Genomic DNA, 27,815 nt, shown 5'->3' with positions numbered 1-27,815 from the left:
AACAGTAGGTGGCCATGACCTAATCAACTCCCTCTCCAGGCTTCAGTATCCCCATCTGTAAAGAGAGATTGATTGGGCTGGAGTCCACAGGTTGTAGGATAGTGCTGCGTCACTGGCTCACAGGAATTCCTTCCTTCTTTCCTCACTTCCTTCCTTCCTCACTTCCTCCCTTCCTCACTTCCTTCCTTCCTCACTTCCTTCCTTCCTTCCTTCCTTCTTTATTCCCTCCCGCCTTCTCTTCCTCCCTTCCTTCTTTCCCTCTTCCCTCTCTTTCTTCCTCCTTCCCTTCGTCCTTCTTTCCTTCCCTCTCTCTCTCCCTCCCTCCATTCCTTTCTTCCTCCTTCCTTCCTTTCTTCCACCAAAAATAAAATTCTAAGCCCCCTCCCGCCAGTCATCTGAATGGACTCCCTCCTTTTGGCCAAGGGCACTCCAAAGTTAAACTGAAAAAGTGCTAGAGGCCATGACGGAAAGGGTGGGGAGTCAGACATGCCTCCTTGTATCCTTTTCCCTTTTGGAATTCAGGAAAAGCCAACCGGCATTTAGCATCAACACAGATCTCAAGTCTGATAAAAAACAAACAAACAACAACAACAACAACAAAAATGTTTATAATCCATTCTCTCGGAAAGCCTGCTACCTGGAGGCTTCATCTGCATGATGAAACCTTGGTCTCCACAATCCTTTATTGCAACCCAGACATTCCTTTCTATTGATAATAACTCTTTTCAACAAAGTAAAATTTAAAATCTATGTATAACTTGGAAGCCCCCACTTTGTCCTGCCTTTCTGGACCAAACTAACATTTATCTTAACTGTATTTGATTGATGTCTCATTTCTCCCCAAAATGCATACAACTAAGGTGTGCCCTGACCACCTTGGGCACATGTTCTCAGGGTCTCCTGAGGGCCATGTCACAGGCTGTTGGTCACTCATATTTGGCTCAGAATAAATCTCTTCAAATATTTTTAGTTTGACTTTTTTTTTTTTTTTTTTTTTTTTTTTTTTTTTTTGACAGAGTCTTGCTTTGTTGCCTAGGCTGGAGTGCAGTGGTGAGATCTGGGCTCACTGCAATCTCTGCCTCCCGGGTTCAAGCAGTTCTCTTTGCCTCAGCCTCCGGAGCAGCTGGGATTACAGGCACCCACCACCATGCCCGGCTAATTTTTGTATTTTTAGTAGAGATTGGCTTTCACCATGTTAGCCAGGCTGGTCTTGAACTCCTGACCTCAGGTGATCCACCTGCCTCGGCCTCCCAAAGTGCTGGGATTACAGGAGTGAGCCACTGCGCCCAGCCTTTCTCTCTCTCTCTCTTTTTTTTTTTTTTTAAGAGTCAAGGTCCGCGGTGGCTCAAGCCTGTAATCCCAGCACTTTGGGAGGCCGAGACGGGCGGATCACGAGGTCAGGAGATCGAGACCATCCTGGCTGACACGGTGAAACCCCGTCTCTACTTTAAAAAAATACAAAAAACTAGCCGGGCGAGGTGGCGGCGCCTGTAGTCCCAGCTACTCGGGAGGCTGAGGCAGGAGAATGGCGTGAACCCGGGAGGCGGAGCTTGCAGTGAGCTGAGATCCGGCCACTGCACTCCAGCCTGGGCGGCAGAGCGAGACTCCGTCTCAAAAAAAAAAAAAAAAAAAAAAAAAAAAAAAAAAAAAGAGTCAAGGTCTTGCTCTGTCACTCAAGCTGGAGGGCAATGGCATGGTCCTAGCTCACTGCAGCCTCGAATTCCCGCCTCAGTCTCCTAAGTAGCTGAGACTACAGGCATGCACCACCTTGCCCTGTTTCTGAACAGTTTTAAATGGAATCCAGTTGATCCCATTAAGAAATCATGCTGTGACCCATGTTGAGAGAGGAGTAATATTATTTCCAAGAGAGGCCTCTAAGCTTGGCTGTTAGTGGAGGGGAGTTGCAAGGCTATTTCTGGCGAAGCCTGGAGTGAGTGAAAGATGTGGGGGTGGGAGGTGTCAGAGGTGCTTGGAGAGGAAACCTGAGCCTGGGGCTTGGAGCCCAGAGTCTGGGAAGAAGGGCAAGTGCTTCGGTGAGGGAGGAGCTGGGGCACGGCAGCCCTGTCCCCAGGGCCCAGTGGGGTGAGGCCTCGGCAGCTGGGAGGGAAGCGGGTGGGACAGGAATGTCCCTCTTCCCAGGCACCTGTCCTCAGGCTGGCCGACCTGTGACCCCATCCCACAGGCAGGAAACGGACACCACCCCAGTGCCCACCAGGTACCTGCACTTAGAGTAGGGATATTGGTAACAAACCATCGAGAGCCGTTCACAAGCCAGGAGCTGTTCTACGTGTTTCTAAGCATCAGCTCCACCAAGCCGCGTGATGGAAGAGGCATGACCACGTGCCCATTGTACCGGTAGGGAATTGGCTCAGAGAGGTGGAGGTACTTTCCCAAGGACGCACCCCCGCGCTGTGAGTGATGGAGCCATGGTCAGCGTCTGGGTGCCTGGAACAAGGGGCAGGCTGGGCTCAGAGCTGAGGAGATCCATGTGCTGTGGAGCCAGAGGCAGAAGGAAACAGCCACCTTGAGGAAAGCAGGCGGAATCTGGGATGGGGAAGCCACACCCTGGGCCTTGAAGGGTCTATGCCATTTGCACTGGATGAGATGTACAGGGAAAAGTTTTCCAGGGGAGGGAACAGCGTAAGGAAAGGCATAGAGGCAGGCAAGTGCAGGGGACATTTGAGACAGGGCGAGAAGCCTGGCAGGGGCCTCTGCCAACACTTTGTGGGTCATGAGGCCACTTGAGAAGTCAGCTGAGGGTGGAACTGCTGCGTCTTGAAAGTGCTATGAGGCTGAAAATCCCCAGCATTTACCAAGGTAGCCGAGGGGGGCTGTCCCCTACCTCCCTGTGTGGTTTCTCAAATTGTCAAGGGTAAGGAGGAAAGTCTGGGAGCCGAAGTTCCCTGAGGCAGGGCTGGAGGGTGTGGAGGGGCTCCTCTGGGACCTATACGCAGGACCCCGTGTGGCCTGGGCACTGTGGATGCGCAGGAAGCCGGCATTCCTTCCCGTGAGCCCGAGGAGAATGGCCTCTGTGTGGGCCACAACAAAAAGGCTTTTCTGCCAAGTAGAAGGGGGAGGAAGCAGCCAATTCAGCCCCTGCCCCAGCCTGAAAGAAGGCTCTGTTGGTGGCCCTGGGGTCTTTGATGCATAGAATGTGTGAGGAGGAAGGCTGATGGGCAGGGGCCACCTTGCCCCTGTCCCGATGCTGCGGCAGCCCCAGGGTTGGGTAGAGCTGGGCTGCGGTGCACATTAGTCCAGCTGGGTCCTAAGGGCATGGCCATTTCCTAGCTGTGTGACGTTGGCCAAGTCACTTCACCTCTCTGAGCCTCTGTTCTCCTGAGTAAAATGTAGATGGGAAACTTGTGAGCCTTGGGGTCACAATCACATATTTAGCATGTGCCTGGTGCCAGCCCCTGTTGCCAACACCTTGCAGCCACCCAGCATCCTCTGTCCACCTCCCACAGGCTGCAGCATCAGGGCTCAGGCACCGGATGTTTAAGACTCTAAAACTCCGGCCAGGCGCGGTGGCTCAAGCCTGTAATCCCAGCACTTTGGGAGGCCGAGACGGGCGGATCACGAGGTCAGATCAAGACCATCCTGGCTAACACGGTGAAACCCCGTCTCTACTAAAAAATACAAAAAAAACTAGCCGGGCGAGGTGGTGGGTGCCTGTAGTCCCAGCTAATGTAGTCCCAGCTACTTGGGAGGCTGAGGCAGGAGAATGGCGTAAACCTGGGAGGCGGAGCTTGCAGTGAGCTGAGATCCGGCCACTGCACTCCAGCCTGGGCAACAGAGCGAGACTCCGTCTCAAAAAAAAAAAAAAAAAAAAAAAAGACTCTAAAACTCCAAGCTGTGCAAATGCAGGAAAAAAAATGTTATAAGGAAATGTGTCAAATCATGTCAAATTGTCAACACAGGCTGGGAGATTATGGCGACTGAGGCTTTTCTTCTTTTTGCTTATCATTAATGTCTTAGTTTTTGCGGCTGTAATTAGTAAAAATGTAAAGGAAAAATGGGTGCTGAGGGAATGGGGGCTGCGAGGGGCCCAAGGTGAGTTTAGGTTACAGTCACCTTAAAAAACAAAAAAACTATTTAAAGATGCAGGCTCCTGTTTAATCCTGGGGAGAAGGGACGGGGTTAGGCCTCAGGCAGGCCTGGGCTCCGGGCTCTCTGGACGTGGAGGGGAGACAGGGCCTAGCTGCCCTGCCCACCCCTCCTCATGCAAAGCCCCCTATAAGGATAGATAGGGCTCTTGGATGGGCCGTGCCTTCAGCCACTAGGCCTCTGAGATTTTAGCAGCGAGCTTGAGGGAGGAAGGCTCATTAGGCAGTTTATTAGGCAGTTTCCTGAGGAGCTGAGGCCTCTGCCAACTCTCTCCACTGTCCTTGGCTGTGAGGAAGGGCTTGACTCAAGGCTTTTCAAACTCTCCTCTCATCCCTGGGCCCCCACACTGCCCTCCACCTGCCTGGTGACCTCTGGGCTTTTGGGGGACCCTAGGGACTCAGGTAGGAGGCAGACCCGGAGGGACCCCGTGGCTTCTGCCACAGGAAAGCTGACAAGATGGCAGCTGCTTGGAATCCCCCCTGCTGCTGCCAAGGCCCCTGTGGTGGGGGAGCTCGCCGGCTGTTTCCTAGATGAGCCTGAGAGAGAGGCCTTCGAGGTTTCCAAGGGCCAGCACTTCCTACTCTCCTCAGCCAGTTTCAACACAAAGAGAGGAAGGGGATGGGATGGGACCGGTTGTGGGTGTGGGGGCTGGGCCTGGAACAGGAGGAAGGACCCTGCCTGAGGACTTGCAGAGGCCTGGCCTGCTCCATGGTGGGGGTGCGACCCCTACTGCGGCAAATCATCACATTCCTGGGGGCCCAGGCTAGTACCTAAGAGGCCTGGCCAAGAGCATGGATGTGGGGGCTAAGGAAGACCTCCCGGGTCCACAGCCATGCTCAGACTCAAGGGACCGTGACGCCTCAGTCTCCTGCCCTCCTGGGGTGGGGTATCACTTGCACCCTGCACAGGCCTGGGTGGGATTTTCTGCTTCTCAAAGATGAAAGGGCAGGTCTTGGGTGTCTGCCACTCTGAGCAGCATGTGTGGGGAAGGGAACTTTTGGAATCAAAGTGGCACCATTTCCCATCTCTCTCTGTGGCCGGCTCTGGGCTCCCGTTAGTGTTCAGAACCCAGCCTGGGAGGCCTGGCCTGGCTCTTCCTCCACTCCTAGATGGGAAGGGCTTGTGGCAAACTGGGTTGTCTTCTCAGCACGAACAAACAGCAAACTAACTCCATGCTCCCTCCTGCCCCACCCCGGCAGGGTGACCCCAGGTGCCCTGCCTCTCCCTTTTCTGGACTCTTGAGGGCAGCCCTAAGCTCTGCCCCTCCCAGGGCCTAGTTTCCAAGGGCCATCGGGAAGGAGCCCCCACGGAATTGGAACAAGGTCTCCTTGGCATTGAGGTCAAGCCCCCTAACCCTAGCAAGGGCTGGACCCCCACCACCTGCACGCCCTTCCAGCTGGAGGCTCCAGCCCAAGGCCTTACAAACAAGAACACACTTGCCAGCTGTACAATTTATTCAGTGCACATTATTTACAGAAATCAATGTATGGGGGTGGACACGGAACCCCCGCAGCCCCACCCCTTGGCTGGCTCTCCGGTTCTGCAGGGGGCAGAAGCTGCCGGACCCGCACTTGGTGCCAGTGCACGAGAAACCACTCGCAGAGGCCAGCAGAACCCTTCGCCCCCAAAGCGCCTCGGGGATCCTGGGTGGCAGACCCCACTCGCTCAGGGCCATGGGGAAGCAGAGCCAGCTGTACAGTACCATTTCCCACAGCAGCCACAGCCTCCTGCTTGCTTTGGGAAGGAAAAGAGGAAGGAGGCATCTCTGTCCTCAGGGCTGAACCCCGGAGGAGGGCAGCCTCAGGCCACAATGGGCTCCTTAGTGGGGTTCACAGTCTGATGCGTGGCTGGCCTATCCCCACCAGTGTCTCTCCTCCCAGGACCCTGCGGGCACAGGGAGCTGGAAGGGAGGAACTCCGCATGCCCAGTGCCTGGCACTGTGGGCACCCAAAAGGTGGGCACCCATTCACAGCCATCCACTGCCCAGGCCTAGGCACCCGTCAGCCCCCTCTCCCTGGGGCTCAGGACACTGGCAGCTGAAGCCTGAGGGAGCTGGAGCTTAGGCCCCTGAGGCTGGTGGTGTGAGTGGGAGAGGGAAGGAGGAGGTGCAGCGGGGGGGACAGAGGGTTCTAGCTCAGGGAGGCATCTCTGCTAGGGGCGAGGCTGCTGCTACCCCGGGGAGAGGGGCCTTGGCATACTCCCTTTGGTCCGTGGTGAGGCAGGCCCAGGGCCCTTTCTCCAGAGAGGGAACGAGGTGTGGGCCCAAGGGGAGGTGGGAGCTGGGAGTTGCTGCTGGGGGTGGGCTGGGTTCTCAGGCACAAGGAGCCAGGGTCGCTGAGGCTGTCAGAAGTGGATTGGGAAGGAACCAAGCCTCAACACAGGCTCAGGGGCCACGGCCCACCTCCCTTCCAGGTCCCCTTCGGCCTGGGGCTGCCCCTGGGTGGAAAGCTCTTCCTCAGGCCCAGAGAGACTCACTTGGGAGGGAGCGGACCAGGGGGGCCAGCCAGTCTCCAACTGGGTAAAGAGTCTGCAGTTACGGCCCGGGGCTCAGGCTGAGGAGGGGCTACTCTTCCAACGTGGGCCTCTGCCCCTCTGCTCCTCTAGCTGTGGCCAAGCCAGAGGACGATGGGGGCCTAATTCCCTGTCTGGAGCAGAACTACAGTTAGAAAATTCTAAACACCCTTCCCCGGTCGGGGAAACAGAAACAAATGGTCAAGTAAGGTGCCAAAAACAAAACAAAACAAACACCTGGGCATAAATAATGAGGGCGGGGCAGACAGGGTGTGTGAGGGCTGAGAGGGGCCCCTACCTGGGGGCGGAGGGAGCCCCTGGGAGCCATCTCAAAACCACAGGTGCCCCCTGAGCACCGTGAGCAGGAGCGCCGGGGGGTCAGACCCACTCCTGCAGCGAGCGCTTGCAGTACAGCAGCACGCGCGGCGCACCCTTGCGCTGCATCTGCACAAGCGCGTATGTGAGGCCCAGGACGCAGAGCAGCAGCAGCAGTGGCACCAGCACCATCACCACGTTCACCGTCCGTGCCACCTCCTCCATCTGCACCACCACGCGGCTGCCCCCGTCCTTGTTGGCCCCAGCCCCAGAGTCCCCATCCCCATCCTCCATGTTGCTCTCTGCGCTGTCCACCCCGGGCTCTGTGCCCCCGTGGGGGTTGAAGGGCGGCCGGGCCACGTCGGGCCACCGGGGGCCTGGCTCCACGTGCTCCTGGCAGCCCATGAAATCCCGCAGGATGGACTTGGGGTAGCCGGGCTCCATCCGCAGGCGCTCATTGTCGAATTTCCAGTATTTGGTGCCCTTGTAGAAGTAGGTGTAGGCTGTGGGGGCAAGGAGGCCAGAGTGGCTTCAGGTCGAGCCCAACCACCAGTGAGACCATCAAAGGCCAGGACATGCCGAGGGCTTCAAAACGCCCTTCTTGTCATTTGCTTCCCTGGGCATTTTCAAATCTTCCCCTTCTCAACTTGGAGGAGCCAGACTGAGGCTCAGAGGGTTTTGGGCTGAGGGAGGGTTTTGGGCTGAGGGCACGACTAGAATCCTGGGCTTCCTGACCAGACTGACATTAGCTGGGGTAGGGCCTGGAAGGGTCCTATAGCCTGCTGGGTTGGGTGCTGCAGTAAGGGATCCTGCTGCCCCTTGCCAGAACTGGTTTCACCTCATACCAGAGGTTCAGGGTCTTGCTCAAGGCCACACAGCACCCCACAGTTGTTCTAGAGCGGAAGGAACCTGGTGCTGCCTTGGGCTGGCTCTCTGGCCTTGGACACCTTGCCAGCATCCCATCAACACCAGGCAGGGCCAGGTTTCAATCAAGGGGTGAGCAAAAGAGATCAGAGCAGCTGCATAGTGCCAAGCTCACATACAGAAGCTGTGTAACGGGCCTGAGCACTGGCAAAGCAGACAGGGTCCCCCCTGAGTCACCCAAGCTGAAGTGTAGTGGTGCAATCACGGCCCACTGCAGCCTTGATCTCCCAGACTCAAGCGATCCTCCCACCGTAGTCTCCTAAATAACTGAGACTATAGGTGCAAGCCACCACACCTGGCTGATTTAAAAAATTTCTTTTGTAGAGATCGAGTCTCACTATGTTATCCAGGCTGGTCTCGAATTCCTGGACTCAAGCTATCCTCTCGCATCGGCCTCTCCAAGAGCTGGGATTACAGGTGTGAGCCACTACACCTGGCTGGTTTTTCTTAAATGCACTAGAGACCTTGCTAGAGAAATAGAAGAGGCACAGCTCTCTGTCTCTTGGTTATAATGACAGAGACAGGGCTTTCCTTCTAGGTAGATGAGCGATGCCCTGGGAAGATTTTCACCCCTAACACTCTGAGCCAAGCCTGCCCCACTCAGGCTCAAGGCTCCCCTGGGATTGCCTGGGGGCAGCTGGACTCTGTGGGCATCAGGGCAGTTCCGAGCTGCAGCTCCGGATGCAGGCAGAACTGGCCTGGAATCCTGACTCCGTACCGTCCTGGCTGTGGGATTTGGGCACTCTGCTCAAGCTCTCTGGTTTATTAGTTTGCCTGTGTGTAAAAAGGGAATTTTAACCACGCGGGAAGGACCGGGGTGTCAAGCTAGGTAAGCTCCCAGCCCAGAGCGTAACACAGCGTGTCCCCTATACACACCATCATAGTGCCGGGTGACTGTGGGCAAGCCCTGCCCCATGGTGTGTGTAGCAGGGGTTATTAGGTGCTGGGCAAACTGGGAGGGGCTGGCCAGGTACCTGCATCATTGCTCAGGAAGGCCCCTTTAGGGGAGGCAGGGATCCCCTGCCAGATACTGATGGACTTTGGGTAGCCAGGGTCTCCACGCTGTGTCTCCTCGTTGAAGCGCCAGTACCTGCGACCAAAAGCACCAGGCTGTGGACCTAGAGACCTTGCTTGGGCCAGGACCCATTCCCCACAGGTAGTGGATTCTTTCTGGGTAGGCCTGAGGTTGAGGGGGGCCTAGCCGGGGCCTTCTCCCCTTAGGGGAGGGGTGCACTGCTCACCTGTCCTCTTGGAAGAAGAAAGTGTGGCCTGTGGGCTCCCACCAGATGGCTGTGTCGATACGGTCATAGGGGATGCCCAGGCCATAGCTGGTCAGCGGCTGTGGGTAGCCGGGCTCCAGGTTGGCTTCTCGAAAGAGCCAGTAGCGGTCACCTGCAGGAGAGGTGGGAGGCAAAGTGAGGACAGGCCTGGGGCTGAGGGGTGTGTGTGGGAAAAGAATGCTCTTCTGGGCCCACAAATCCATTCACATCCACTGCTGTCCCCCTAAGGCACACAAAATCACACTCACACCCCTCTACATATCCATGACAACATACAATGCAGTCACCCGCACATCACGTGCCGCACTCACGGACACCTGAGGCACACTTGTTCCCATGAGCAAGTCACCTGCTCACACCCGTACATGCCACACGCCACCCACCCCCACACATATAGTTCTTGTATGGGGAGGGGGCTGCCTGGTCTCTGGGTCTGGGGGCTGTGTCCCTGGAGCACACTCGCAGCCCTTAGTGTGTGGCCCAGTGCTCCCTGCTTTTGGTGTGGGGCAGCCCTGTCCTCATGCCTCGCTCATGCCTCGCTGAAGCTCAGGACAGTGGGGTTAGAGCCCCGGCGGACCCACCACGGGGCGCTGCCCTGCAAGACCTTGTCTCTGCAGACAGACCACAGAAATCTGGCCCCGGAGTGGGCTGGGGGCACCTGTTCTTATGAGGATGGGGCTGCTGGAGGCAAAGAGGCAAGGACAGAGGGAAGCAGGGCTGAGCCCTGTGCTGCACGAGGTGGCCAGGTACTTCCGGGTCGCAGGTCCAACTCTGCCCCCGGCCTCTATCTTCCTCCCGTCCCCACCTTGCTGCTGTGTCCCCATCCTCCCAGAGTGAGCCCACAGTTGGGGCACAGGACCAGATATGCAACGCAGCCCTTCACCCCGTCTTCCCTCGGGTCCAGCAGGGTCAGAGGTCATGGCAGGAAGGGTGCCCAGCCCCCTAACCCTACCCCTGCTCACCTTTGAAGAAGACAAAACGACCGTCTTGGCGCTCGTAAGCAGCGCTGATGTCACTAGGCAGACCACGCCAGAAGTGCCCAATGGGCATGGGATAGTTGTCCAGGACGCGGTTGTGCCGGACTCGCCAGAACCAGCGGCCCTGGGGAGGGCGCGGTGTGAGCAGGCAGCACAGGCAAGCTGCCTTGGCCAAGAGGTGCCATCCTCAAACCACCCCTTCCCGGGTGAGGGTGGGCTCAGGGAGAGGACACTGAGATACTGAGGCAGGCAGTGGCTTGGAAACTCAGGGCTGCACAGAAACAGCCCTGAGCTGGGGAGCTGGCACTAGGGCTTGCTATGTGACCCTGGACAAGTCCCTCAACCTCTCGGGCTGGATTCCGCCTCGTCTAGAGCTGAGGGCTTAACGGCTCCCCGGGTCCTGCTGAGTGAGGGTGGGACAGGGGGCCCAGAGCAGCCAGCGAAAAGGCTCAGGGACAGGCATGGGAGGCAGGGCCAGACCTTGAACACGAACATCTCCCCGCGAAGCATGGCCACTGTGTCAAAGTCCCCGTCGCAGATGTTGGGGCCATACTGGTCGGGCCGCTCTGTGGCTCGGGGCTGGGCTGGGGGGCCCGGCTTTGGGGGCCGCTCTGGCTTCCCACCTGGGGGTGGTGGCTGGGGAGGCCGGGGCGGCCGGTGGTCAGGCCGGCCTGGCCGCCGTGGCGTCACAGTGGGGAGAGGCTGGGTGGGCTGTGGTTGACCGTCTGGGGTACCTGCAGAGAGGCAGTCTGTTCAGAAGTGAGGTCTGTGTTCCTACTCAGAATCCTGGGCCCCGGGCCCCCTGCACAGGCCCACCCAGGTGGAAAGTAAAATCCTGTCCAGCTACAGCAGACCCCTCCCCAACACCTGCCTCCATCCTCGGTGGGACCTGGGTCCTCCTCCTTCTAGCCCCTCCTCGACCTCCCCACACTGACCTTGCGTCACTGTGCTCCTGAGGGTGTCTGCCTGCATGTCCCCTTGGGGACATTCCCCTTGGGATGCCAGCCTGCTCCAGCAGAGGCTCCAGGCCCTGGCTTCAGGCGTTTTGGACTCTGCATTTCCAAGTTGCTGGGGATGCAGCAAGGGGTGCCCATCAAGTGCCCAGCATGGCAGGAGCTGCCGGCCCCGAGCAGGGCTCGGTGTGAGCACAGGGTGCAGGCCCACTGAACTGGCCCAGGGGACCTCACTGCTGGAGACTTTCTCGGGTGGGCCCTAGGTGGGGGGTGGCACTTCCTCAAAGCCACTGGGAAGTGATAAACTGGCAACACTGTGAACAGAGCTGTGACAGGCTCAGGCTGGAAGTGACGGTGGGAGGGGGCGGGTCCTGGGATCCCCAAGGCACTTGTGGTCTAGTAAGAATACTGCCAAGGGTAAGGAGAGGAGGGTCATGAGGAACAATGGTGCCACCTGTGTCCCTTCAAGGCCTCTAGCCTGTAGCCACAGCCTCGAGTGAGGGCCAGGCGCTGGAGGCAGTCAGCTCTGGGTTTCACTTCCAGCACCACCATTTATTCCCCAAATGATGTGGGCAAGTCACGAATCCTCACTGGGCTTTGGGTTTCTCATCTACAAAATGGGGATGGCAGTAATGCCTACTCCTCATTGGGCAGGGACTTGAGAGCGGCATGCAGAGCCGGCTGGTAACAGCCCACGCACCGTAGAGCTGCTGGATGCCACGGAGATCATCCTCGGGCAGCTTGAAGTTGTCCACGTCCTTCCACTGGTAGAACGGCGCCATGATGGCATTGGGGTTGCTGGAGTGCTCCAGCCCCAGCGCGTGGCCCAGCTCATGCACTGCCACCAGGAAGAGGTTGTTTCCTTTCGGGGACAGGAGGAGGCAGCACAGTCAGCTCTGGCCAGTCCCAGGACCTAACCACCCCGGACCCTCCAGGCTGAGGCTGCCAGAGAGCCTGCCCTTGCTTCCCTCTTGGAAGAGGCTGAGCTCTTTTGGTCTACAACAACCCTCTCTGAGAAATGGGTACAATCATCCTTTCTTGCCTCCCCTTGGAGATGGTGGGACAACAGACTGAAATCGAGTGTAGTGATCCGGAGACAAACACAGGGGAACTCTCTCCTCCCAGCTCCACGGCTGCTGAACCCACTCAGCAGGGCACTGTTGCCCAGCTCTGGCGCCACCTGCCCTGCCCCCAACCCTGGCTAGCTGTCCTCACCATGCAGGTCAGTGCTGGAGAAGGTCCAGGGCTCATCTGCGTCAAAATGGGTGTCCCCGCCCAGGCCGGGGCCAGGGAAATAGGCGTGGGCCAGAAAGCCACCGGTGCCGTCAAACGGCGAGCTGTCGCCATGGAAGCCAGAGGCAAAGAGTACCATGATGTCGGCCTCCTTCTGCCGCCGCAGCCGGATGTCCTCATAGGGCACCTCCTGGAAGACCAGGGGTGTGGCCTGCTCCCACACGCGGAAGGCCCTGCGCACCGCCTCCATCGAGTGGTACCAGCCCAGCTTCTCCGTGTAGTTCTGGATGCTGGGGGTGGGTGGGAGATGAGTGAGCGGATACAGGGCCAAGGGCCTACTGTCCTCTGCTGGCCTGTTCCCAAGAGGGGCACGCAAGGTCACCAACAAGCCCGTTAGTATCAATTGGCAGTTTGCTTTGATGTAAATCATAATTTGAATTTGTCAAATCCAGGAGATCATGAAGATATCATTAAATTAAGATTGCACTGTGGCAAATAAACTGATTTTAAGTAAGAGAGACATTAAGTAAACTAAAATACAGGTACTATGTGGCTGGGGGAAAGATCTAGAAAATGGGATGCAAATGGGTGAGGTTTGGGAAACACAGGCTGAGCAGTTCTGAATGTTGAGCTCCAGGGTCAGACAGACCTGAGTTCAAGGCCTGGCTCTAACAGTATCTGTGTGACCTTGGGTAAGTAACTTAGTCTCTCTATTTCCAACTTCTTTTTTTTTTGAGATGGAGTCTTGCTCTGTCACCCAGGTTGGAGTACAGTGGCACGATCTTGGCTCACTGCAACCTCCGCCTCCCAGGTTCAAGGGATTCTCCTGCCTCAGCCTCCTGAGTAGCTGGGACTACAGGCACACGCCACCACACCCGGCTAATTTTGTATTTTTAGTAGAGATGGGGTTTCACCATGTTGGTCAGGCTGGTCTTGAACTCCTGACCTCAGGTGATCCACCGGCCTTAGCCTCCCAAAGTGCTGGGATTACAGGCGTGAGCCACTGTGCCTGGTCAGTTTCTTTATCTGTTAAGTTAGAAAAGTGTGTGTGTGTGTGTGTGTGTGTTACTTTCTTTACTGGGTTCCAGTGAGGATTAGAGGAAGTAAGTTGTAGCCAGAGCCTGCATTTGATGAAGTATGGCGAAGCCTGCTCTTACACATATAAATCACTTTCAGCTCTGTGTGCTAGAGAGACTTCCATTAAACCTGAAGGGAATATTTTAGTTGGTTGTACCTTGAATTCACTCTCGGGGCTTGAGGTCTAAGTGACCATAGGAGCCACTCTTCCTTGGGAGATGGAATTCAGAGTGGGAACAGAGCCAGACTGGAACAAAAAGGGGAACCCTTGGGGCAAAATCACATGGCTCAAGGCACACTTGGCTGGGGGCTTTTCTTGCTCAAGGACTCAGCAAAAAGGATGAGGGTCCCTGATCCAAGGATTCTGCAGGCGACTTGCCTGTTCACTTGATGGATGCCTGGATTCCTGCACCCCAGCCATCCTCCACCCCTCGCCGCAGTCTGTGCTGGGGCAGTAGCCCAGCTGTGCCCAGTGAGGCCAGCCCCTGTCTGCAGGGCAGTGGGAGGTGGGGAAGGACAGGGCGGAAGTAGCTTGAAGGGTCCTGACCTTCTCTCAAGGGAGACTGCCTGGCATGTGTGGCTGGTCTCATCAGTGTGGGAGTGGGCTGGTCTGTTGAGGCTGGGTGCCCCGGGGTGGGCTCTGGGAAAGGAGGCCTGAGGCTCGGCCTGCCAAGGGGCAGACGCCTCCCTGGGCAGCTGAGCCCCCTACCTGAAGGTCAGATGGTGGTTGTTCCACTTCCTCCCGGTGAGGGCATAGCGCTTCCGCCGCCGCCGCAGATTGGCTTTCACTCGTACCCCGAACTGGTCCGGCACCCCACAGCGGGGCCGCTTCATCCACCTGTGACATGGACACAGAGGGGTGGGCATGGAGCCTCTCCTCTACACACCTGCCTGTTCTGGTACTGCCACTTCCAGGCTTCCCAGCTGCCCCTCCTATGACATGGTGGGGATGGGGCACTCTCAGCTTCAACTTCCAGTAAAATGGGCAAAATGCCTGTATTGGAAGACTGAGTGCCCAGAAGTGGCTCAGTCAAGGTGAGCCCTTCTCTCCTTATCACCCAGTAATGGAGGGTCGCTCAAGGCCTTCTGTCCTGGATACGTTATGCCCTGTGCATTCTTTTCAGGGACATGGCTTTAGGTCATGTCACTTGTTAGATTCGTAGCCATGCCTAGCTAGGATTTCCCATCCACAGCTCCTGGACTGCACCTCCACACTCCCCTGGCCATGTCAGACATCACTAATCGATCACTGTGCTCCTTACTGCCAAGGCCTGGATTCTGCCCTTGGCGCTTTCTCAACACAAGGCTTTGGGCAGCCACTCCAACCAATGAGAACTGGCATGGAGGACCAAACCATTTGGCATCTCTTATCTAGGCCACTCTTTTCTGGAAACTCCACATGCTGAGCCCTCTAGAACGGGCCAGATGGAGGGCAGGTGTCTGTGGGGTCTGGATGAGGGGGGAACTCACTCCTTGGTCTCTTCGTCGAGCACACCCGTGACTGGGATCCCGTAGAAGCGCTGCATCTCAGCAAGGGCTGAGGCCAAGATCTGGGCAGAACGCATGGTGGACATATGGCGGCTGGGCTGGGGTAGGTAGCCATAGAGCCGCAGCCAGTTCTGCAAAGAAGCCACAACCCCGTCAGCAGGTCCTGGCACTGCTACCTCCAAACATGTACAGCCTGTGCCAACTGCTTCCCACCACCTCCACCACCGCTGCCCTATCTGAGCCATCATCACCTCCTGTCCAGGTGACCGTGTGAGCCTCAGCACCCTCCTCCTTGTCATCTCTCCTCACAAGAGCCAGAACAAAGGCCAGGTCAGATCTGGTCAATCCTCTGCTTAGAACCCTCTGAAGATTTCCCATTGCAAAGGAAAAGCCATTTGTACAGGAGCCACAAGGTCCTCACTCTGTCACCCCACCTTAGCCAGCCCTCACCACAATCCACCCAGCTGGGCACGCTCCTGCCTCAGGGCCTTTGCACTTGCTGCCCCTGCTGCTTGAGGCACTCTCCCGCCAGACAACTGTGTGGCTTTCATCCTCATTTTCTTCAGGTTGTTGTTTCCATACCACCTTATCTAAGAGGTGTTCTCTGACATGTTAAAAAGGCCCCATCAGCTATACCCTGCAGCCCCTCCTTCCCCCCATGCTTATCACCCATCTAACGTACTGTATATTTCGATTAGGTGTTTGCTATTTGTCTTCCCCCATTAGGACAGAAGCCGTGTCCACAGTAGCTGACAACTGCACTGGCCCCTCCAGGGTCGGCCCCTACCAGGCCAAGGAGACTGCTGGGGACCCAAAAGGATTGAGGACCTCTTGAGGCCTCACCCTTTGGCACTGCTCCCCAAAGACCTTAAATCTCCTGGAAAGAGTGGACAGATGCAGGTACCCACCCAGGATGGAGGGCGGGATAGAAGCCTGAAGCCCAGGCCCTGGTCTACTACAGTCTTCATTCTCCCTGGGCCCTAGCTTCCTCACCTATAGAATGGGGAACCATGGGCTGTTGAGGGGTGAGGTTTGAGGAAGGCAGCCTTTGAAAAAGCTGGTACACAACAGGTGTGCCCTTCCCTTTCTAGGGCTTGCTTGGCAAGTCTTCTCATCCATCTACCACCCACCCTGCCAGATGTTTCTGAACACCTTCTGTGCCAGCTGGGGGCCACGGGAGGACTAGGCTGAGGCATCCCGGCCTTCAGGAACTTAGTCTTCCTGGGAGACCCAGCCCACCCAAAAAGCAAGGAACCCACACCCCACGAGTCGCATGGCCAAGCCAGAGGGCAGAGCCAGGACGAGCTGTGGTAGAGAGGGGGTTCTGCCCTGTCTGCTTCATGTCCTCAAGCCTTCAAGAGCATGGTGACCGCCATGGGAGGCAGTGAGCAGAGACCAGGGGCTGCCCTGGACCTTGGCCACTGCAAGTGTCTGTGTCTGACTTGTCTGGGTCTCTAGGGGTATCCAGAATGAGAAGCCCTTAAGGCCGGCCCTCTGAGTGCTCTGGGAGGTGAGGGCTACACCCTGAGGGCCCAGAGAGCAGGGGAGTAGCTGGACACAGAGGTTGCTTTAGGCTGACAGCTCACATATCTGCCTGCCACCAACCTCACATCTAATACTTCAGGCACTTGCTCTCTCAGTGCCATCCACCAGCCCAGCCCTGGCACCCGGCCAGGTCCCTGGTATGGCAGGGCAGGCCAGCTCAGCGGTACGCAGGCTGCTGATAGACGGAGCAGCTGCTGAGCCAAGGAAGGCAGCATGGAGAAGCTGCCAGGGTTGCAGACTGGATGTGCGGCCACAGCTTTGAGGCCTCTCAGGACCCGGGAAACAGCCCCAGAGCAATGGGGTGGAAACATGGAGCTGAGAAACCACCACCAGCTCTGGGGACAGGTGGAGCTAGGCAGAGCCTGGCTTGGTTATTTCCGAGGTGACTTCACCTCCTTATCTCTCAGTCGGTCATCGGTAAAAGGGGGGTTGCACCAGGACCTGCCGCATCTCCCGGGTTTCTGTGAGGAGGAAATGGGCAGTGCACGCTAGTGCCTGTCACGACCCTGGGCAGCAGATGGTGCTCGACACACGTGCAAATGACAGAGACCCAAGGCCTGTGTGGTTGTCCCTGGGGCAGGCAGCCTTCGGCCTCCTTGACCCATCGTCAACCAAGAGGGCTGATGGGTCTGGACTTTCCAAGACTGGTGATGGGCCAGGCTCCACCAGAACCCCAGAGCGGAGGGAGGCAGGAGGCCCCCAGGGCCCCTCCACCAGCACTCCTCACTTCTGGCCCAGGGCGCATTCCCACAGCTCAGTAAGATACTGGCAATGTCGTGGGTACCCTCCCTGTTCTTCCCAAGCATGGGAAACCTCTCCCAAGGCTCCTGTGCTGGGGGGTGTGGAGTGGCAGATCCACCATCCTTTTTTTTTTTTTTTTTTTTTTTTTTTTTTTTTTTTTTGAGACGGAGTCTCCCTCTGTCGCCCAGGCTGGAGTGCAGTGGCGCAATCTCGGCTCACTGCAAGCTCCGCCTCCCGGGTTCACGCCATTCTCCTGCCTCAGCCTCCCGAGTAGCTGGGACTACAGGCGCCCACAACCGCGCCCGGCTAATTTTTTGTATTTTTAGTAGAGACGGGGTTTCACCGTGGTCTCGATCTCCTGACCTTGTGATCCGCCCGCCTCGGCCTCCCAAAGTGCTGGGATTACAGGCGTGAGCCACCGCGCCCGGCCCGCAGATCCACCATCCTTAAAGGACAGTTTCCCTGAAGGTGCTTGGGGAGATCCAGAAGGCGAGGCCATGATGCTCAGCCAGCTCTAACGGCAAAGGGAATGCAGCTGGCTGCCGGCAGATTAGGGCACCTCTACATCACCTATTTGCATACGGTAAAAATATCTCTGGGAGCACAATCATGGGCCACTGAGGGGCTGATTAGCGGTATCTGCAGAGTGATAGGAGGGGAGGGCGGCGGGGGGATCAGTCTGGGGCCCCGGGGAGGAAAGCGAGGGTGCTGGCCTGTCTGCAGTGAAGAGCTCCAGAGACCAGCAGAGGGGCCCCTTCAACCCCGGGGCCAGTTCAGGGGCTGCCAGGAGGGTCCCAAGGGCACTATGGACCTTCCACACAGAGAAGCAGTATTGAGTTCCAGGAAAGTGAAGAGCTTCCATCTCACTATCAGCCAGGCTTCAGCCCTCAGTCACCTGGGGTGAAGAGCCAGAGGCTGAGGATGGGGGCACCCCTTGGGCAGTGATTGGGGGAGTTGGGGGGTGGTAGGCAGAAACACAGCCTTGGTGCAGACCAGCCAAACCTCTGGATAACAAGGCGAAGCTGACAGAGCACGCCTGACCAGTGACAGCGTGCTCAGGGTGGCTGAATGCCAAGTGTCCATAAATCTGCCCGGGTGGCAGCAATACCACCCATAGGACTGGGAGCTTCCTCCTTTCCCCAGGGTCCAGGAAGAAGTTTCCCGGCACCTTCCTGCCACACTAAGTGGGACAAGTTCGGGAGAATACAGGAGGGAAGAGACAGCAGGGGCGGGGACGTGAGGGCGGGGCCGGAGGTGCTGCTGCTTCCAGGTAGGCGGTGTGGGGAGCTTGCTGAACTGCTTTGCTGCCACTGGGCAAAAGGCACAGATGAGTCCCCAGGTCACGACTCCCAGTCCCAGTGTTCAAGCCCTTGCTGCTCTCCTGGTAACTGTAAAAACTGTCCCTAATAACAAGGAACCTCTTCCTGCCACCTAGACTCACAGGTGGGGTGAGCCACGTGGGTGAAGCTTTGCTTCTCAGGTGAGGAAACTGAGGCTCAGAAAGTCTGTAAGTGGCAGAGTAGGGTGGGATATGAAGCAGGACTTGTTTCTTCTGCCACCAAGCCCACTGTCCAATGGGAGGGAAGGAGGGCTCTGGGGCCATGAGGGCCCCTCCCCTCTGCAGCTTGGGGTGTGGGCTGCTATGGGGGGCCACCGGCCACTGTGGTCCTCTCAGCCATTTCTTTTTTTGAGACGGAGTCTCGCTCTGTCACCCAGGATGGCGTGATCTCAGTTTATTGCAACTTCTGTCTCCTGAGTTCAAGCGATTCTTCTGCCTCAGCCTCCTGAGTAGCCGGGACTGCAGGTGTGCGTCACCACACCCAGCTAATTTTTCTATTTTTGGTAGAGACAGGGTTTCACTATGTGGCCAGGCTGGTCTCGAGTACCTGACCTCAGGTGATCCGCCCACCTTGGCCTCCCAAATTGCTGGGATTACAGGCTGAGCCACCACACCTAGCCAATTTCTTTCTTGACTTCCAGACCCCATCCCATTAGTATTTATTGACACTTCAGGTGAGTGGCAAGGAGATATGGGGTCACCAGGAGTCAGAAGGGTGGTTCCTGGACCCCGGCACACAGGAGAGGCCATAACCGCAGCACCTGAGTCTGGCATGGGCCAGCCACCCATTCCAGCGTCCAGTGAATGCTCACTGTCACTCCTGAAATGTAGATTTATGACCATTCCCATGATACAGACAGCAAGGTTCAGAGATAGTGAGTGCCTCACCCAGGGTCACAGAGCTGACCTGGGCTGGAACTGGGGCTATTGGACCAGGCTGCTTCTGAGGTATCACCAGCTCCTCTTGGCCTCAGGCTGGGGACACTGGGCCTTTCTCAGGAGCAGTGCCCAGCACAGTACGGGGAAGGGTGCCTAATCCTCCCCACACCCAACATCTCTGGCCGGGTCTGGGCGCTGGGCCATCTCAGTCCACCCTCCCCCACAGGCTGCCGAGAGGGTTGGTGTAAGAAGCCGCTAGATCAATACTGTGCAGTGAGCAGCCGCCACGGTGGGGCAGTGGGGGTGGGGTGGGGGAGGGGGCGAGCGTCTGCTGCCGCTGCCCCAGCCGGCCCTTCCAGCTCCTCCAGCACTCAGATCTGTAGAGCTGGCCGGCAGACCCTCCCCCAGGGCCCTTATCAGACCCCAGGAGATAAGGACACTTTCTACTGGGCTCTGCTTTGCCTCTGTCACCCAGGTTCTGTCTGCAATCTGAGCAGACCCAGGCAGAGTTGCCCAGCCAGGCACAAAAGAAGCCTTGTCAAGGCTGCCAGCGATGGATCCGGCCCCCAGACCTTTTGTGGCCTTGTGAGGTCCTCACCATGCCCATCTCCCCTACCCTGCAGTCTTGGTATTGAGGGCTCTAGGGAGCAGGCCAAGGCTGTGCCCAGCTCTGTACTCCCAGCCTCTAGGCACAGAGCCTGTGCTGAATGGGACAAGTCCTAAGACAGCCAGGGAGCTTGCAGAAGGCGGGGTGCACACTCCAGGCCCACAAGGTCCACCTAGATCAGCAGACCTGAGCCAAGAGTCCACTCACCAGCTGGGTGGCCCCAGTACCATAAAGCCCAGCCACCCCCAAGGCCTCCACGGACTACAGCTGGCCAAAAACTCATCCAGCCTGCATCCTGCAGACAGGGGGCGCTCACTGCCACCCAAGGCAGCCCATTCTCTCTCCAGACAGCAACAACTGTTAGCCCTTCCTCAGGCTGAGCGGAAGTCAGCCCCTGAGGGCCGCCCCTTGGTCCCGACTGCTAGTCCACGTAACAGGCCCCCGGGCAACGGAAGATGGCTAGGATAACTTTTCTGAGCCTTAGTTCTGTCCTCTGCAAAATAGGGCCAAGATCATCACTCCGATCCACCAAGCAGGGTTGAGAGCACCCCCAAGGCCAGTAAAGGAAGGTGGCATGGGCAGGGCGTGGTAGCTCACGCCTGTAATCACAGCACTTCGGGAGGCTGAGGCGGGCAGATAACGAGGTCAGGAGATTGAGACAATCCTGGTTAACACAGTGAAACCCGTCTCTACTAAAAATACAAAAAATTAGCCAGGCGTAGTAGCACGCGCCTGTAATCCCAGCTACTCAGGTGGCTGAGGCAGGAGAATCGCCTGAACCCGGGAGGTGGAGGCTGCAGTGAGCCGAGATTGCTCCATTGCACTCCAGCTTGGGCCACAAGAGCAAGACTCTGTCTCAAAAAAAAAAAAAAAAAAAAAAAAAAAAAGGCGGCGTTGAGCCAGGTCCTCCTTGGTGGATTGCCCACTACCTTTAGAGGCAGTATGGTCCACATTTCAGCGCTTCTAGGACACACATGCTTAGTTTGGGCTTAAATCTTCTCCCTCCCATGGGTCTTAAAGCGAGTTGCAGGTGGGGGCTGGGACTCTGGATGGTGGGGAAGTCCAGCAGGAGAAGCAGGAAGGAGGAAGACGTCTTGAGGTCTGACCACTTCTTTACCCAGCAGCCTTCCAGCCTGCCCCACACTCCTTAACTTGGAGGAAAAAACAACCGGGTTCCCTGGCCAGTGGGCGGGGTGAACAGGCCTCTGTTAGCCAGGAGTTTCAGGCCTGGCTGGGGGCCCGGCCTTGGGTCCTCACCTGGAAACCTCCCTGCAGGTGCTGACTCCTAGATGGGGCTGTCCACAGGGTAGAGCTTGGTTGGCTGGACAGATGGGGGCAAGGCTGGGTGGGCCTGGGGGCAATGCTGTGTTTGGCTCACACAGCTCAGGCAGCTCTGGCTCCACCTCAGACACCTCCTTCCCACCTGGATCGGGCCCAGCAGAATTCTGCATGGTGGAACTTCCACAGGATGGCACCCTAGGCTCTGACCTGTAGCCTTTAACCCTGCATGGGGGTTCGGAGCTTGGGTTCCAGGCCAGACTGAGCTGGGTTCAAATCCAAGTTCTGCCACTCCCTGGCTATGGAATGTGGGGGTCATTTTTCTCGACTCACAGTATTAGTTTTCTCTTTTGTACAATAGAGTAATGACAGCATATACACTTGAAGAGTTAATACAAGGATTAAACGTGAAAATGCTTACAAAACATCCCTAGTTTGTGTCCAGGACAGACACAAATATGTTGAACGTGCTCAAAAATAACACCTGCTGTGCCGGGCGCTGTGCATAGCGTTTAGTGTTTTGCACATAAATGCAATGAATCTCCCCAGTAACTCCATCAAACAGATATACTATTGCTATTCCCTTTTTATAGGAATCCTAAAGTTCATACAGGTTCAGTGACTTGCCCAACAGTAAATGCCATTCACTTCTGTCACTGTGTTTTGCACTATTTTGCCAGGGAGGCTCTGGACACAAGGTGTAGGCCACCGTGTTGTGTACTGTTTTGCACTATGTATCAGGTGCCATGCTCATAAATGCTGAACGTGGAGTTAAGACTCTCACCCCTACAGGGTGACAGTCACTCCTAGGGGAAGGACAAGGCAGTGCCAGTGCCAGTGCCAGTTCCCTGGAGAGGCGATCTAGACCTCGGCCTGCATCACCACCAGCCAATGGCAGCAGGATGGGGGGCATCTCCAAGGGCTGGCTAATGGCTGGAACCAGGGGCTCATCCACCTGTCCTGTCACTGGAGGCTGAGTTGGGTCTCTTACACTTTTTCTTCTATTGCCATGAGGGCCATGGGATTAGGGAAGAGGCATCCCTCTTTGCCTCTGGGATCCAGGTCCAGCTCCATGGCCTCTGGTCTCAGGAATCCCTGGAACCTGTGTCCCACTGTGAAGCAGCCCTATCTGAGCCGTCACTCAGGGCTGTCCAGCCAGATGGTGCCTACTGTGTCTCAGGTCTGGAGTGTTCAGCCGCCTTCAGGGTCCCAGTCCTCACACTCAATGGTGGGCTTCTCCCAGGACCCTCTTTGTAAAGGAGAAAGATACGAGCAGGGTCCGCAACCCCTCCCTGTCTTTACTGACTCAGAAAACACATCTCCAGGACCAAAGCACTGCTCCTGCTGGAGTGTCCAAGCGAGGGAATCACCTAAGCCTTGGGATGATATGGAGGATATCCATTCTGATCTGATCTGGAAAGTAGTGGTGCTCACAGCGACCCCCACAGCTAGCCTGAGGCAGAGGTCAAACTCCCAGCGGGCAGAGGTGATGATGGCAGGGAACATCTGGACCAAACAACAAAAGGGCCACAGAGGGACAGCCAGAACAAACCGCTTGGCAGGGAGGGGCTTTTCCATGCCTGCAGTGTGGCCATCCTGAGTGGGCATAAGAGACAGCAGTGGGCACTGGGCTTTTGGGGAAAGTCTTCTTTTGGGGGTGGGGATAGCGTGTTATTTCCATGTTACTCCTCTCCACATTCATGGATATCTTTTAAGTATCGATATCCCGTGGGGTTGGGCAAAGGAGGTTATCTGTGTTCAGAGGTTACGATGGGAAGGTCAGGCCAATACACTGCTCAGGCAAGGAGCTTACACTGGGCTGTTCTCTGCAAGGAGACAGATGACTGGCTGGACCGAAGGGCAGTCCCAACTCGGAAACATGGCAAGGGCTGGGTGTGAAGGGCATGGCCCAATGAGATCTAGGTCCTTGGCTGTGCCAATCAGACCAGTTCTCGCTGGGTCTTGACACAGAGCATGGAGAGGAGTGATTTGCTACTAGCAAGAAAACAGAGTAAAAAGCAGAGACAAGAGGGAAGGGGGAGAAGATTCAGCTTCTGTAGATTCCCAATGACAAGGCCCCGCTATTAACCCCCTTTTCTTAGCTGGTGGACAAAGACAGCATCTGTAGTTTTGCTCTGTTAAAAGAAAGAGGAGACCAGTGGGGCCCGCCGGAGCCAGCATGGAAGTACTAGTAGAGACTGAAACGCAGGAAGCCCGAGACTGTGGCTCACCTGAAGGTCGAAATGAGAATTCACGCCGACCCCCCCAATCCCCCACCCCCCCGCTGCCTCATCTGCTCTGTGGCTGGGTAGGGGCTAGGAAGATACTCGTGGGCCTGTTCAGGAAGCGTGGGTGGATCTGTTTTGGTGGTGGTGGCACCACACCTGTGAACTCTGGCAGCCTGAGTCACCTCCACAGAGCAGGCCGAGGGCCTGAATTGTGCCTGGGAGGAGGAGGTAGGGGGAGACGGGTGAGATAAGAGCTCCCCTGGTGAACCTGGAGACTCTCAGCCCTGCAGGGCAGGAACAACAGTGGGCACCTCAGCCAGGTGGGGATCTGGCCCGGAATGACTACAGACTGGGACCGGACATCTAAGGGAGAATGTGGTATAGGGCAGGGCAGCTCAGTGGTGGGCTAGGGCCTGGCAGGTTGCAGGTGTTTCTCAGTTCCTAGCACATGCCAGGTTCCTTGATGTCTCAGCCTTGCGAAACTCCCGTGGCTTCCACCCTGGGAGGGGAGAAAGGAAGTGGAGAGGGGCTGGCCTTGGCTCAACTGCCAAGCTGCTCCGAGAAGGTCCCAGCCGTGACCCAGCTGGAGGCCTGAAGCTGTGCGGATGCTGGGGTGAGAATGAGAGAGCCAGCCCTTCTCTGAGGAAGGGAGGCTCGACACAGGGTGTAGGCCAGGCCCAGGAGTCTGAGGCCACAGCCTCCTGGCAGATGGGCTGGCTGCTGAGGCCATTTGACTCTTTGGGCCCACATGTGGCCAGACCTGATGGGACTCCAGAAGCAGCCTGTACCCAAAGCCAACTGTAGGAGCTGGGATACTCCACCTGTCTCTAGCCCTCTATCTGCATGGCTGCCAACATTCAGGGCTTCCTAAACCTTCCGGGGTCTCTTCCAGCCACTGCCCAGGTCCAACCAAAGTGTCTCCCCAGGAGTAGGGCTCCAGGACAGTCACAATCTCCAGATCAGGAGCACGGTCTGTGATAATGCAACCACAGCTTCTTCCCTGGCAGCACTGAGCTGTGGGCACTCCCTGAACTGGGGGGCTGGGGTAGGGGTGAGATGGAACCGGAAAAGCAGAAGAGAGAGAGAGTGAAGCCCCCTCCGACTACAGGTCCCTGCACCCCAGAGCAGCTCCTGGCCAGCTAGGGTGCCATTAGCAATGCACAGCCATCAAATTCCATCACTGCTTCCTATGTACAGACACCATCCCTAAGTAAATTAGAAACTCAAGGGTGGGATTATGACTTGAAATTCTTTGGCACTCCAGCCCAGAGTGGCAGGTGGGCCCAAACGGCACTCTCCGCCCAGTACTTGGGTCACTGGCTGAGGGGTAATCCTCACCAACAGGAACCCCCTAAAACTCCTGCCTGCCTGTGTGAATGGGGTGGGGGAGGGTGGCCAGACTGGGTTGGGGCGGGGCTCCTATCCTGCCTCCTGCCAGGGCCTGGCTCCTTGCAGCTCTCCCTGGCCTGGCCAGGGAGGGAGGACAGAGCAGGTGGGGAACTGGCTGGGACGTGTAACTCGAGCCCAGGAGGAATTCCCTGCCCTTCCTCTATGCTTTTATTAAAGTAGGGAGGGGAAGGGCAAGCTTCCATCGGAAAAATCTCCCAGGGAGCCCGGGGAGATGGGAAAGCCGCCGTGGGCCAGGGAGGGAGCACCAGCCCAGCTGCAAATAGAAACGGCGCTCCGGCCCGCAGCCCGGGCAGCCCAAGGGCACCAAGGCCTGAGCACCGTGCAGAAGCGGCTCCGGGTGGTTCTTTCTCCCTACTCCCGGCCCAATCCTCTCCCCGCCTATCTGGGGCAGGGAGCAGGTCTTAGAAGTCGGGGAAGAGAGGACCCTGCTCTTGCTCTGGGGCAACAGAGCTGGCGCCTTCAGTGTCCTCGCTCGGGAGACACCATGGAGCTGGGGCGCTGGCTGGACCCGGCTCTACGCCGGGATGCCGCGCCTGGTCACCCGCGGGAGCCATCCACAGCGGGGCCCCAGGAGGGACGCCAAGAGGGCTCCTAGCCAAAAGAGGCGCGGGGTCCACCCTCTCCCACCCGGGGCTTCGACGTAGGGGGGCTGTTGGAAGGAAGCGCTGTGGGAGGCAGGGTCCGTCCTTAGGACCCCGCCCGGGCGTGGCCAGGCTTCCTCGCAAGAGCGCAAGAAAGTAGCCAAAGCGCCCCCGCAACCCGAGTCCGCTGCCTCAGCTGTTTGCACCCATCCCCCCCGCATCCCGGCCCGCCGTGTGCGCCTCGCTATCACCCAGACGAGAGGCTACCTGGGCAGGAGCGCTGTTGCCCAGCTGCCCAGCTCCTGCTCCGCCTGTGGCTGTCCCCGAGAGCAGCCCCCTCCCCACTCGCAAAGAGCGCCACTGCGCGCCAGCCGGGCTCTCGAGGAATCGGCTGCCCTGGAGGGAAGGAAGGAGGGGAGGCAAGGGCTGGGGGCGGCGGAAGCGGCTCCCGGGACACAGGCTGAATGTGGGGGGACCGGGGTGGGGGCTCAGTGCCCAGAACAGGGCTGTACTCGGAGTAGCGGGGAGGCGCGAGCCCTGCGCCCTCCAGGGTTTGGGAAGAGGTGCGCTGCAGAGGGCGAGCTGGGGAGGGGCAGCCTGCCAAGTCCCCTTTCTTCCCCGCCACGGCCCAGAACAGGGGGCGCGTCTCCGCTCCCTCCACCTCCACGTCTCATGCTGCGGGCGTGGCGCCTCCCTCTCTAAGCCCCCAGCCCGCAGCCAAAGGGCAGGGCGGGGGTCTTACCTCGGCATGGACCTCTGCGTCTTCGGCCGCTACGCCAAGGCCCAGGCAGCCCAGAAGCACCAGGAGCAGCGGCAGCAGTCGCGGCCGCGCCGCCTCCTCCCAGTCGCCAAGGAGGCTGCCAGTCCAGCCCGGCCGTCCGGGCGCGCTCCGGTTGCTGCCCATGCTCTCGGCGCCCAGCCCGGCCCGGAACACTGCACGCCGGGTCCTCGCACGCGCCTTGGAAACTTGCGACGCTCCCTGGCTCCTGGCCCGGCGGGCGCGCCGCGCACCTCAGGCTCCCGGTCCCCGCTGGAGCCGCCTAGGTCGCCTCGGCAAATTCCCAAGCCCGAGGAGAAGCGGGCAGGGCAGGTCCGGGAGCTCGGAATCAGCGGGCGGGAAAGGGGGCCGGCCGGAGCTACCCCCCGCGGGGTCCCGCAGCCTTGGCGCCCAGAGCCTGGGGCCCGGCTCCCGAGAGCGAGCGCAACTCCAGAGCCTTTGTCTGGCTCAGCGCTCCGGCCGCCCGGTCCCGCGGCGCCCCCTGCGCGCCCAGCTCCCTCTGTCCATGCCCGGGGCCGGGCGCTGCCCGGAGCGCGTGCCTCCTGCCCAGGGATTCTGCTCGCCGCCGCGCCCGACCGGGCCCGGGTCCCCACGCAGTCCCGGGAGGAGGCGCAGGGAGCCCACCCGAGAGAGCGAGCGAGCAAACCAGCCAGCCAGCCAGCCAAGGAGCGGGCGCCCGACGTCCCCGGCGAGTTCAGCGCGGCTCCGGGCGCTCCCAGCCCTCCTCCCCGCGCGCCGCGGCCGCCGCGCTCTTAAAGGGCCAGCGTGCTCCCAGTGCGCGGACCCGGGCGGGGACCGGGGGCGGTGCCCCAGCCAGCGGCTTCTCACGAGCAGGTGCGGGCGGCCGAGGCCCGGCAGGTGGGCGGCCCATTTACTCTTCCCAGAGGGCGGGAAACGTCTCCAGCCCACCCCGCGTCACTCTCAACCCAGCGTCTGGGGGACAGGGGTGACCTCCAACGCGATCCCCCGTGGAGGGAGGAAGCAGGGAAGGCGTGGTCTCCCTGCCTGGGAGGAATGAAGACTCCTCCTTAGGGATCCTACCTGGTGGGTGGGGGTGATACTGAGGCTGAGGGGGACGGGAAGGAGGTCTTAGGGGAGGGACCAAAGAGTCGTTTTATATATATATATGGAAATTTGTCAGCCTGAAATCTCTTTTCAAAAGCCACAGGGTGTCTCTGGCCATTGAGTAACTTTCCTCATTATCAAAGTGAGGGTTTTGTGCGCGTCGAGGGCGCGTTGCGGCGGACAAGGGGCAGGTTTAGGAGGGACACGGTTCAAGTTCCGAGTCCGCCCATTAGCTGCAGCTTGCACGTGGGCAAATTAATCTCTCCGAGTCTCCATGTTCTTATCGGGAATGTGGGGCAAAGAGTTGGAGTGAGTGCGAGGTAAGGCTTCCGGTTCTTGGCCTGGCGCAATAGGTGCCCAAGCACTTTGGCCACTGGCTAGTGCGAGTGAAGTGCGACAGTGCGGCCCGACGCGGCGCGGGGCGGGTGGACACACCTCCCCGCGAAACTTAATGAGCTGGCGTTCATTCTATTCCGGAAGCAGCTTGAGGTCGGGGCGGGGT

The 27,815-nt window shown here is 58.1% G+C and overlaps 2 protein-coding genes across 4 annotated transcripts in view; one reads left to right on the top strand and one right to left on the bottom strand.

Annotated features, from left to right (window-relative positions):
* Window positions 1-5,540: 5,540 nt before the first annotated feature.
* On the bottom strand, window positions 5,541-27,021 carry MMP15 (matrix metallopeptidase 15). 3 transcript variants are annotated; one of them, XM_001101050.5, is made up of 10 exons: window positions 26,213-27,021; window positions 14,845-14,993; window positions 14,084-14,212; window positions 12,280-12,587; window positions 11,765-11,926; window positions 10,592-10,845; window positions 10,097-10,235; window positions 9,096-9,246; window positions 8,829-8,944; window positions 5,541-7,433 (listed from the first exon to the last, which is right to left on the bottom strand). In XM_001101050.5, exons 1-10 carry the CDS (start codon window positions 26,372-26,374, stop codon window positions 6,994-6,996), a joined length of 2,010 nt encoding a protein of 669 aa, XP_001101050.3. In that variant the 5' UTR covers window positions 26,375-27,021; the 3' UTR covers window positions 5,541-6,993. The 3 variants fall into 3 exon arrangements, with proteins under 3 accessions (XP_001101050.3, XP_077842355.1, XP_077842356.1); XM_077986229.1 differs by having other exon boundaries at window positions 10,097-10,273; window positions 10,516-10,845; window positions 26,213-26,987; XM_077986230.1 differs by having other exon boundaries at window positions 14,084-14,246; window positions 14,793-14,993; window positions 26,213-26,478.
* The window catches only part of LOC144337766 (uncharacterized), an 8,244-nt gene continuing 6,801 nt past the window's right edge, over window positions 26,373-27,815 (top strand). Inside the window, exon 1 of the mRNA XM_077984765.1 lies at window positions 26,373-27,082. Within this exon, the coding sequence (XP_077840891.1) occupies window positions 26,373-27,082 (710 nt within the window). The remainder of the gene's footprint in view (window positions 27,083-27,815) is intronic.

This window comes from Macaca mulatta, chromosome 20, assembly GCF_049350105.2.
Source record: "Macaca mulatta isolate MMU2019108-1 chromosome 20, T2T-MMU8v2.0, whole genome shotgun sequence".
Taxonomy (NCBI): Eukaryota; Metazoa; Chordata; class Mammalia; order Primates; family Cercopithecidae; genus Macaca; species Macaca mulatta.
Note: the sequence above shows the minus strand (reverse complement) of the source record. Positions and strands in the feature narration are given on the sequence as shown.

What these genes read in the sequence shown, in the direction of transcription:
- MMP15 (XM_077986229.1), bottom strand. Translation starts at nt 26,374, where the DNA reads ATGGGCAGCAACCGGAGCGCGCCCGGACGGCCGGGCTGGACTGGCAGC. An exon ending in CTCGACGAAGAGACCAAGGA is followed by an intron (nt 14,213 to 14,844) that starts GTGAGTTCCCCC and finishes TCCATGTCACAG; the next exon opens with GTGGATGAAGCGGCCCCGCT. An exon ending in TTCTTCTTCCAAGAGGACAG is followed by an intron (nt 8,945 to 9,095) that starts GTGAGCAGTGCA and finishes TTTTGGTCGCAG; the next exon opens with GTACTGGCGCTTCAACGAGG.